Here is a 12,645-nt window from a genome sequence, read left to right as displayed (position 1 = left end):
CATTTGTCCGCAGGAAGACAAAAAATTTCTACCCAAGGGTCATCACAAAAAAAGTCACAGAAAGAGTACTAGTCAGCTTTAAGGTTGTTGTAAGATGTATGATAATAGGGGTATTCAGATGATTAAGAGGAATGAGATAATAGTTTCAAAGAGATCAAACTGTGATCAGCAGTATCTTAGGGTGAATGTGGAGAAACTCAGCACTGACTAGGATCAGAAACAAGACATAAGTCATATATAGAGGGTAAATTATTCGGGTTGTCTGGAAAACGAGTTGGAAAGTTAAATATTTGAGTTAGGGATTGAGAGCAAAAGTTGTGGGCCTTAATGTCTGCAGAGTCACTGACGTTAGAGCCAAGCCATTAAGTGTGATGAGCATTAAAGTCGTCAACAACTGCAATATTGGCTATTGGATAAAGAGAGAGAGCTGGATCAACTTGATCAAAAATAACATTAAAAAGAGTGCAGTTTTGAGATGAAGGAGGGCGATATTGAAGAAAGAGAAAGGCGATAGAGTGAAGTAGTGCTAAACGAAAGCAAGTAAACGAATAGTCTGTGGATTCTTACCTAGTTTGCTGACAAATGGGTGAATTCTTGTGAATGTAAATGCCTAGGCCAAGCATGGGACTATTGGAGTCTCTTTGAATTAAATGAAAATAACCATCAAGACTAAGATCTCAAGATGAGACAGCTAAACTCAAATTAGTCTCACAAAGAGCAAGTAGTTCTGGTGAACTTTGCAAGAGATAAGAATCAACAGAAAAAAAATTTCGAAGACCACAAATATTAGTGAATGATAGTTTTAGAGAACATGTTGATGGTGATATTTTTGTGTGTTTTATAGTTTTTGATACTTTATTCATTTTAAAATTTGTTTAAGAACTTGGCTCAAAGCATAGACAGTACTCAGTTTACTGTTTAATAACCCATGCACTTGCCTCACTACCAATAATAAACCCTAAGCTTAACAAAGGGCTCCAAATATGGCTTTGACAATGCACACCAAAAGTACAAACAGGGACACCATCCTTGCGCAACGTAGCACTGTTAGTACTTTGATAATTTTCAGCTGTTGATAGAATCAGCCTCACTGAGAGCTACCATACAGTTCGGGAAATTGACTACTAGCCGGCCTCAGAACCATAAAACTGAGTTTTAGAGCTGTACCCTCATTTGGAGATAATAGAATAAGTTGCCTAGTCATAAAAACAGAGATATGAGCAAAACCCATACATTGAGTCAAGAAGATCCAACATTTAACATCCTAAACTGAAAACAATGTATTAAAATTTCATCTGCGCTAGCCTAATAGATGAAGAAAAGATGCAAGGCTGGTCAACAGATAAAATCTGTTTACCCCTTAAGACAGCAGCTGGATGCATTTAACATCTGCCCGAAATGAGTATTTTCATTGAGACCCCATCTCTAGCCCTTACTCAACCAAGAGCCCTAAGACAAGGGATGTCTTATTTCGGAGTTGGCTTCTACTAGTCTTTGGCTAAAAAAGCATATGCTACAAGACAGCATGACATAAAGCAGATTGTGCTGGGTTGTTACCAGTACAATCTGCTTTATATAGCAGGATAACCTGACTATAAGGTTTTTAGTGTAGTGTGCTTTCTTTTTCCTAGATGGTTTTTTTTGAGAGTTTGGTCCGTAAAGTAAATTGTGGTATTGAATAATTGAGTGGTTAAATGTTATTTTAATAGTGGGATGCCAGGCTTGTTAAGTAGTGTTATTAAGCCATGTTAATTTTATGTGCGATTTTTTTTAACTTTTAAAATTTACAAACATATTGAAAAAATCCTTTTAATCAAATTTAATTTTAGTTAAATTTTTTATGTTTGTTTTACATTTAACTGTTTTGTTTATTTATAATTTTTTTTTATTTATAAAATTTTTATTTTTTCATTGATTAATCAATTTATTATTCATTATTTATAGTTTCAAAGCAATAAATTTTTTTCATCTCGTTACAAAAGAGCGTATGTACGAAAGTGCTTGATTCTATAAATGCATTGCAGGATAATCTATAATCAAGCCTGTAGACAAAGTTAGATTAGAGAGTTGTTTTAGTAAATTATATGTAACTAATTTATGAAAAGATCATTTTTTTAGTTTAGAATTTGCTTTTTAACCAAATTTTTTTCAATATCATTAGAAATGATTTACTAGTTTATTAGTATTAGAGTAGTAGGCGAAGATTTATTTAAAGCCAAAATATTAAAAAAAAATTGTTGACAGTTATTTGCTTTATTTTACATATTAAGAAATTCACCCTTAAACAATTGCCTTTTTATTTAAAAAGAAACAGTTAAATTGTGAAAAAGCAAGCGTAAGGCGATAATATTGTGTTACGAATGTTTTAACAAATAAATAGTTCAAGTTTAGATAAATAAGTTTTTTAAAATAAGCTAATTTATTTTTTTCAAACAGCATATTTAAATTTAATTAATAGTTTTTTAAATACTTTTTTTCAGAATGTACTGATTTTTTTGGATAAATTCCAACCCTCTACTTAATACGTGCCTCTCTGCTTTATTGAGATTGTGGTCCGATTTGTTGGTAATCATTTCATTAATCATATCAGTGGTGACTCATGCTTTTTGCTCTTGCTCCACTCTTATCCTATTGTGGAATAGTCCTCAGATGTTTTTCTTTTCAAAAAAGTCCTTTGTTGTTATTGGAATGAGGTTCCTTTGTTCCTCAGATGGCGTGAAGATGAATCCATTTTTCTAGAAAGTTTTGGAGAAAGTGATTTAGCGTTGTTGGTATTAAATTAAGGGTTTATCAGTAAAGTGTCTCTAGGTATATGCCCATAGTGATCGGGTGAATAGAAAGTTAACACGCTATATAAGAATATTTAAATAGTATGCTTCTTTGTAACTTTTAATAATGTATATTATCAGGTTATATGTATTACGTTGGAGGGGAGGAGGGTCAAATAAACACTAATCTAAATCATGATTTTAGCCATGAAGTAATTGTGATAATAATAAAATAACACAATATAATGCTTGTCATATACACGTAGTAAAATATACAAAAATAAAATGTAATAAACATCAACAAGTCTTTGAACAGCATTGAACCTTTTTATCACTGAATGGGTAAATGGCTACAATCCACTGCGCTACAAGAAACACGAGCAAAGTAGAAAAAGGTAATATTAAAATACAATAATATTAAAGAAAAATAGAAAATGAAAATAAAATAGGTGACGGGGAGTACCATTTTAGTGGTATTAAAGACTATAAATGTCTAATAGGTGTGATATTGTGAGGTACATATTTGTTCCGCCTGATCGTGTGGTAAAGTCTAAGTAGATAATCACCATCCACCTTTTGGTGACTCCAAACCTAATAAGCATGTCAAAATAGTTAGTTTTATAATTAATCGTTATGTTACTCTTAGAGTGACAAGTAGCCTTTATGCAGATATGGCTTAAGGAAGGAGGGTATCTATCTTATGATGATATAAAATATAATAATTAAAATAATTAATATAATTACAATAGCGTAACCAATATTATTAGTGTCAATTGATAAAGGGACTGCTGCTATAATTGACATTTTAAACAAAGATGTAGATGCACCAGTAAAATAAGCTAAATTATGTTTAGTAGATATTCCTAAAATAACTGATCTCTGTATTTGTAGGTTTTATTTTTATAAGAATACAAAAAATATGTTCTAAAAAACTCTGATACAATAGGTTTGTCCGTAAATGGGTGTTATATTAGAGGCTTATTTACAGCATATCAAATCAAATGCTATTCAATAAGGTTTAAATATGAATGTTGTGACAGTTAACCAGTTTAGATGATGCAATTTCTTTTTCAAGGATTTTAAATTTACTAGATGCACTCTGAAAACGAGTCCATTAGAATTAATGGAATATTCAATGGACTAGTCCCTTCATTTTTAGCTGAGTGAATAGCTCGTAAATTTTATGGAGTAAAAATACAACCAAGTCAGTCCGTTAAATTATTTTTACGGAATATTACGCAAAGTTTGCAGACAAGTCCGTTAAAAATAGAAAGGTTCCATTTTCTCACGTTTTTTTGCTAAAGAAAGCAATTTCTCTTTCTAAAAAAAGGACTTTTTTGTAACTTTTTTTTAGTACGTTAGCAACAAAATAATTTTATGCAATGAAATTATAAACATTAGAAAATGTTTTTAATGTTAATTATAATAATCTAACTTCGTTAAGCTTTTAGATTATTTATTTCATTATGTATAATCAAATTTAATGATTATATATATATTTTAATGAATTTCGCATATAAAATTCTAATGTAAGAATCAGTAAATAAGCGTTTATTCGAATTTATAAAAGTTTTACATTTATCTCTTTTTTGAAAAAAAAAGCTACATATTTAATACTTAAAAAACTTAATTTAATATATATATATATATATATATATATATATATATATATATATATATATATATATATATATATATATATATATATATATATATATATAAAACTAAGGTTTGATTCAACATAAAGAATATATAACCAAATATGTGTTTGTCTTTTGTGCACTATTAAATAACAGGTTTTTTTAAAAAAACCAAATAAACCATGGTTTTTTTGGTTAAATTAGATTTTTATTAAAAAAATGCCATATTTAGTTTTCCTTTTAAATTAAAAAAAAGCATAACGCATTTTGTTAGAATAAACTATATTCTTTCAAGCTCAAGAATCTAGAAATAAAGATAACGATCAATTAAGACTTTATCATTCAAGAAAAGATATAAGACTCCATACAATTGAGGACAAATTCACTTCTTCTTATTACAACTGATCCAATAATATTAACTATAATAATTTCTCAAGATAGAAGCAAAGTTGAAAAAATTCAATTATCAAAGAGCGCTCTAGAAATTGTTAAAAAATCAAATAAAAATACCATTGATGAAATCCAAAGTGATAATGAAACCGATAATGAGTACAATGAGTATGACAATGAAGCCGAAGATGAAGAAAATTATGAATTAGTTACTGACGAAATTGATTACGAAGATGTATATGAACATAATGAATAAGACTATGATGCTGATATATTTATTTTTAAGCTAATTTTTCATTTTAGGTGAAATATAAAACCTATAGATCATGTTAACTAATTATTTTCGAAATTTTTCCTTTGGTTTTCAAAATAATAATTAGTTTAAAACATAATTAGTTAAAATTACTCAGGGTATGGTGGTAGGGAAGGGGGCCCTAATAAAAGTTGCTACCCTCTGACCATATTTAACCCTTTTTTAAATATCTTTTTTCCTTGTCTACCTTATTTACATTTTAGATTAAATTTTCAGCAATTTTGAATAAATATTTTTAACAAAATTAATTTTGGCCGAATTTTAAGTTATTTCTGATCACTGTGCAGTAAACAGTTCAGCCAAGCCGTAAAAAAAATGCTTATCATCTTTTGCATTGCTAATTACAATTTGGTACAAAACACTTAATGCTGTTAACCCTGTTAGTTGTCTTTTAAAATTTGTTGCCATTATCAACAATGACGACGTTTGATTGAACAGCTGCTAGAAGATCTTAAACTGATAAGCTCTTGCTTGCAATGTTTCTAAAAGGCTGTAGCTGTAGTTAGATCACTATGATTTGAAACTAAGCTCTACTAAAAGAAAGCGTGAATTAATGCCTTTTTCCATACATTTGCATCATGCTCCAGATTTTCAACACTATTTTTGTGTCAGCTGCTGAGGGTGAATGATTGTTAAGTAAACTGAAGATTGTGAAAATCTTTGTCCATTTGACCTAAGGCCAGGATCTTGTTACTGATCTTTTGATTGTTTTGATTGAAGAAGATTTTGCTAAAAATGTGAACTATTTCAATGTTATCGGTATTTGGGAAAAGCTTGAAAAATTCATTTTTTGGTGCTTTACTTACTTTTCTTGAAAATTTTATTGATTGACTTTTTTTTATTGGTTTTAATACTAATATTTTGATTCACTTGTCAGTTTTGATTAATAAACCGATTCTCAATCCAAAGTATTATTAGTAACACAGAATTAGATAATTGCTGCATTCACAAAACTTTAAATTTGTAGTTTCTTGGTTTGAATAGGGGCGGCGTTCTCTATTTTCGACCCATTGACCCATGACCCAGGCACCATTGGTGCTCTTGAAGACCCTGATGTCAAGTAAAAATAATTACTGAAAGTAATATCATAGCAGTATTAAATACTGCAAATTATCAAAAACTGTATATCATAATAGTAACTTAAGCTATTTTAGGCCCAACCAAAGAATAATACAAATAATTATTTTTATATATAAAATATTATGTTAAAAAAATAGCAATTACAAACTAACGTACAAAAGATACTATTTTGAACTAATGCAATCCCCTTACTTCAAGGCGGCAGACAAGAGGATGGGGTTAGTTAAAAAATTCACGAAATTTTCGCTATTAGATTTTTTTGCTTTAATTCAAACCCTAGAGTGTTGAATATCACTAAACAAAAACGATTTTAGCTTAATATAAATATCGTAGTTTAATGTAAAAATCCTCTTATAAATAGATATATAAAGATCTGATATATTGAAAAATATCTTCACGATCATAGCACAATCGCCTAAGTCATTTTTTCTTGTTTTGAGAAAACTAAAAAAAACTGAATAACTTCGGTATTTCTTTCTTTTTAATTTTTTATTGGTATTTCTTAAATTCTTACTTTCATCCAATATTCTTCTGACTTCTGAATCACTGTAGAAAAGCAGCGTGGTATGAGTAGTCATGTTGAAGAAAACAAGCCGCCTAAATCAAAATGCAGATTTTTGCAGAAATGAAAAAATTAAAAGTAAACTGCTTTCTGATTGGTCTAAGACATAGGCAATTTGCCACATAATAGAAGAGTATGAGCTATATATTTCAACTCTTAACTCAAAACCCCTAAAAAATGACTTATGCGATTGTGTTATGATCGTGACAATATATAAATATATATTTATAAATATATATACTTATACCCGAAACAGGAACCTTGTTTAACAACGTCTCTCCACAGAGGAACATATTTAAATGCAATGCATTTGTTTACAAATGCTTTTTTTGTATTTGTATAGAATACTAAGAAAAAAATAAAATATATAAACATTAAAAAAGTATATATATTAGATAGAGTAGCCTAAACGATATAGTAGTACCCTTTATTTCAAAATATGTAATTACTAATAAACATTTTTTAAGATTAATTAGAATACATTTAATCAGTTTAAATGATGCAATTAAAACAACTTAAATGGTGCAACATAACAAATTCATGAATTACATGAAAAATATTTAATACTCACAGAACAATAAAAACCTATTTTTGGCTGAACACCATTGGGCTGACAAAAAAAAGCTATTAAAAAAAAAGAACTCTGTTCTCTAGATATAACTGACTTTATTACATATGCAGTTACTAAGTTATGACAAAAAATAATAATGAATGAAAACTATATAATAAAACAGGTTTTAATATAAATTTTTCATGTTTCTCCAAACCTTAGTATATTCATGCTTATGTCAAAAGAGAGTGTTTTGCAAAAAATTACAGTGATTGTAGCCTGGGAAGAAAAATAGCTCAAAATATGTGTTTCCCCGAATTTGAGGTCATTTAAGTAATAACATATTTGTTTTTACCATATTATACTAAATTTAAATTCATCGACATTTTTAATTTCATTGAATAATCTTATAGTGTTTAAAAGTTATGACCATGTTAAGAAGGTGGTGGTGGTGGGGGGGGAAGACATGCTTACTATGTGAAATCCTCTTTATTTTGGAACGGGAGTAAATTTTACATAGTTTTTGAATGTTAAAATATTAGTATTAAAGATAGTAAAGATAATAAATAAAATTAACAGCCTGTCAATGAATTTAAATTTAGTATAGCATGCTAAAAGTATATATTTTAGTTAATGAATATCTAAAAACTATGCTATGTTTAAGGTATGGGTTTGTAATTTTAATGTTAGTATTATTTAAAATGAAATTGTTTTTCACTCATTATTATCTAATAAAAAGTTGTCAGTCTTTATGATCAAGTTTGAAATGTGCTTTTTTTTTTGTTGTTGTAGAATTTACCCTGCAAAATAGAGAATTTTAAAATATTAGCTGATTGCGTTTTTATTGAAGATGAAACATTGTTTCTTCGATTTATAAATACAAGATGGCTTACTTTTTCTGCTACACTTGAAATAGTTTTATTAAGATGGAAATATACTAAGAAATATTTTTTGGAGTATATTCCAAAACAAAAAGAATATAAAAAGACTCACAAACAACAAGCGTTATGCTTCAGAGAATTCTTAAGGAAAATGAAAATGTAGTTTAATAAGTTTAGATGTTTTTTTTATTTTTTTTATTTTTTATAAGATACATATTATAGAAATTAATTATTTTAGGAGTTACTTGTGTACGTCAAATTCCTTATTGGTATAGCTTCCATGTTTGAAAAGGACTTGACCTTATTCCAAGATAAAGGACCACTTATTTATATTTTATTTTATAAAATAAAAGATCTTTTAATGTCATTGATGATGCGTTTTCTTAAACCTTCTGCTGTTAATGGTAAACTTTTCAGAGATCTTTTAAAAATTGATTCTTTTGACTCAACTATCCAGCTTGATTCAAATAAAATGGATTTTGGCGAGGAAATTAAAAACCAAGTACTTTGCTTTTTAATATTTTGCTACGCATTTTATTTCAGAGTAAATGCAAGCTAATGTTTATTAGATTAGTTATTAAATATTTTAATGTTTTTTTAAATATTCTATCAAAAAAGTTATTTATTATTTTTGATTGATTTTGAGTTTTAAAAGTAAATATGTAATTTTTAGGTAAATAAAATTTGATGTGATAAAAAAAGAAATATCTGCTTACAGCAAATGAGAGATTGATATATATCGGTTGTAAAATATTTACAAAAAAAACTTCCGCTTGATTCGCAAGTATTAAAAGATTTGACTTGTTTGGGAGCTCAAATGAGGCCAGAAACTTGGACTGTTAGTGCTATTGGGGGATTAGCAATTTTGATGCGACCATTTTCTCTACATTTTCAAATTGCTCATCATTCGGTAAAAAAAAAACTACCGAAAGAAGAATTAAAACAATTTTGAAACTTTGATGTTTTTTAATGTTTGCTATGAAAATAAAAACAATAAGAAAAAACTTAAAATCTTTCCGTTAAAAAATTTTTTAAAGGAAAAATTATTGACTTTTAACTATTGAGACACTTATAAATTAAATTAATTATTAGGTTTGAACTAGTGAAACGCTCCTAAATTAAAAAATATGTTTTATGCTTTTATTTTCTCTGGTTTATTCTTTATTTTATCACTGGTTAAGTTTGTTTCTTTTTTCAGTTTATGGTTGGTTTATTTTTAATTTTCTCTTTAAGTTAGTTTAGTTTTTTCAGAGCATTATTTTAATGTGCGAATTATCAAAATATGCAAAAAATTGTGGTCATCTTGTAAAAAAAATATATTGTATGCGTAGTCATTTATAGCGTGCAACCACGCGCCTCTCCTGAGAAGGCTTGATGTGTGTATTTATATATACAAAGTTGTTACATATTTTATGTTTGCGTTATATCTCTATAGTTTTTTATTTTTGTAGAGTTAAAGAATTTATAATTTAAGCTGCAATGGTGTTATGGTTTGAGTATAACTAAATTCTTTTCTCAGATAACACACAAAGTGTAGCTACTACATCGGTAGCACCAAGAATAAGTCTTTCGCCATCCTCAAATGATTTGAAAAAGAAAGAGAAACCTGGTAAAAAAAAAGAAAAACTATCAAAAGAAGATATTAGTACTCCATCTGACTTTAGGTAATTATATTTTTAAAAATGGTGTTCTTAAGCATTTAATCATACATAATCATGATGCATAATATATACTATACTGTATACTACACTATGTATTACAAAAGATACCCCAGAAATACCTTGGTAAACCTTAATATGTTTTTATTTAAGAGTTTTAATCTCAATATGATTTATTGAAAACAAACTTTTATTAGGATTTTGTTAAGATTTTAGTTTTATTAGTATTTATAACTTTTTTTTTTAGGTTTATTAAGTTTTTTTTTTCAATTTATTTTCATTTAATTTTATTAAGATTTTAAATTTTTTTTCATTTCAGCTACTGAAACCTGTTTAGGCTGTTGTTGAAATCAGATACCCTATCAATTTTTATTAGCACTAAACACATTTTTCTTTTGAAAACGCACTGTAGATGCATTACCATGTCATTCTTATTGCTAAAAAAACACATCTTATAAGCTTTTATATGCTGTAAAACATTGCTCTTATTTTTGTTATTGCAGTAAAAGTCATTAGGCAAGTGTACAAATAGACTTTATATTAGGGTTTTGTTAATTTTATGGTACATACAATGTAAAATAACTTCAAAGTGCATATAATGTAAAATAACTTATTTTTATTTTAATTTCACTTTAACTAGTAAATTAATTAAAGTTATTATCAATAGTTTTGAAATTTTATTTATTATGATTTTCATTATAATTTTCATTATTGCAATTAAATTTTAGTTGCAATTAATTTTATTGCAATTTGAGATTAATGTAGCTGCTAAAAAACGTCATGTAAAATCGTTATGGTATAGTTAAATAATTCAAGCTTTTGTTTTACATTACTTTTTTTAATTATAACTTATAAATTTTAAATTGGTGTTTTTGTTACATGGTTTTATTATCACTAGTTAGCAGTTATGATTAATTTGTACAGTTGGGTTATGACTTTTTTCAACCCATGCTCCTGTACTGTAGTTTGATGAACTTTTACCTAAAAAGCATAAAATAAACAATTATTTGCATATCTATTGAAAAAAGTTCACCCCGCCATTGAAAAATCGATTTTGACATAAGTACTACTATGAATTCGGAATGTCATATAATACAATATATTTTTAACCCAACAATGTCTCAGACCGTTGACCTTCTTTTGATATTGCTTGTTGCATAGAAAGAATGGAAGGTGCAATTTGTCCTTATTTTTGCATGACAAATACATTTTCTTCATTACTTTGCACATTGATTACTTCTGAGGATCTGTAGTATGGATGACTCTCGCTTCCAGTGATTTATCAAAAAGCTAAAAAGCCTTTTGGTACGGATTCAGTACTTCAACCAAGTTATTAGTTGTTTTCGTTTTACATTTATTCTGTAAACTAAATCTTCCCAGCCATAGGATATAAATCGACATCATAAATCGACATATACTCTATACAGAACTGTCCTTGTTGAAGAAATTAAAATGAAAGTCAGGATCACTAGTATAGCTCTGGAATTCCACCTCTTCCACCATTGCTGATGTTGGGTAATTTCTGAAACCTGATCAATGGAAAATGTCCCTTTTCTCATTAAAAAATCGGAACACATGACCGAGATGAAATAAAAACTTCATATCACTTCTCCAGCCTGATGCTTCGTCAAAATCACTAAAACCAGGATAGTAAGATGATGAGTTGGATGACCTATTAGAAATTTTGTCTTTTAGAGGAATGGATCGTTTCTTTACCGGCTGCTTGACCTGTAGAGTATCCCACTGTTCCTTTGCTTTCCACTTGGAGATGATACAATTGCTTGTCCCCAGAAAATAACCATGTTCTATCCACTCTGGTAATATCAAAAATTTTATCAAGGGGTTCGTAGCTTCCCCGCTTGACACATTCATCATAACATTCCAGTATTTTATCAAGCTTTCCTTGTATAACTTGATCAGATACATGAAGAAAATTTAGTTTCTTCTTCCACAATTTGGTGACTTCTTTGGAAATTTGCACTATTCGCTCCTTTCATTCTTTGATCTTTAATCCAAGTAAATCGTAGCGGTCGATAATTTGCTTTTGGAGGCATTCTGACAATTTCATTGAAGAGGTTTTTTTCCAGTGAATATTTTTCTAAAAGGACCGTTCTTTTTTTATGATTATTTAAATTTTACCAGATTATTGGTCCAGACATCCTTATTCTTTCCAATGCTTCTATAGCTAGACTTGTACGTCGTCATGTGTTGCTTCTGTAATAATTATAAAATTAGATAAGCAGCTATATATACACAGTCTAAATTGTTTTAGAATATTCTAAATTGTTCCAGAATGTTTTAAATTGTTCTAGAATATTCTAAACTGTTATTGAATATTCTTAATTGTTCCAGAATGTTCTAAATTGTTCCAGAATGCTCTGAAATATTCTGAAATTTTCCAAAATGTTCTAATGTTTTAAACACTTCTTATATATACACATTTTAAATGATTTTTAGCAAAGCCGCACGCATTAGTAGTAGCAGTAACAAGATTAAATAAATGACAATTAGTAATTTTAATTGCGGGGTGACCTTTTTTTAGAAAATAGAGGAATTGAACATGTTTTTAATGTTTTCTAACCAAAGTCAATGTTTTTTAAAAATAGTCAATAAGTCATAAAATGAAAAATTATTGTTAATATATACAAATTAATATATACAAATTAATATATACAAATTAATATATACAGCATCAAAGTGAATAAACTTAATTGTTTAAAAAAAAAAAAAAACAAGTGACACTTAATATAGCATTATAAATAACACTTTTTACTAAAGCAAGTATTTTATTGAGGTTTGTATC

General features: G+C 28.1%; 1 protein-coding gene across 4 annotated transcripts in view; it reads left to right on the top strand.

The window, feature by feature from the left end:
• LOC136087477 (uncharacterized) overlaps window positions 1–12,645 on the top strand; it is a 122,865-nt gene that overhangs the window by 57,603 nt on the left and 52,617 nt on the right. For all 4 annotated transcript variants that reach the window (XM_065810314.1, XM_065810316.1, XM_065810313.1 and 1 more), the window contains one exon: window positions 9,704–9,848. In XM_065810314.1, coding sequence (XP_065666386.1) covers window positions 9,704–9,848 — 145 coding nt within the window. The remainder of the gene's footprint in view (window positions 1–9,703; window positions 9,849–12,645) is intronic.

The sequence above is a fragment of the Hydra vulgaris genome, chromosome 11 (assembly GCF_038396675.1).
Source record: "Hydra vulgaris chromosome 11, alternate assembly HydraT2T_AEP".
NCBI lineage: Eukaryota > Metazoa > Cnidaria > Hydrozoa > Anthoathecata > Hydridae > Hydra > Hydra vulgaris.
This window is presented reverse-complemented; position numbering and strand designations above follow the sequence as displayed.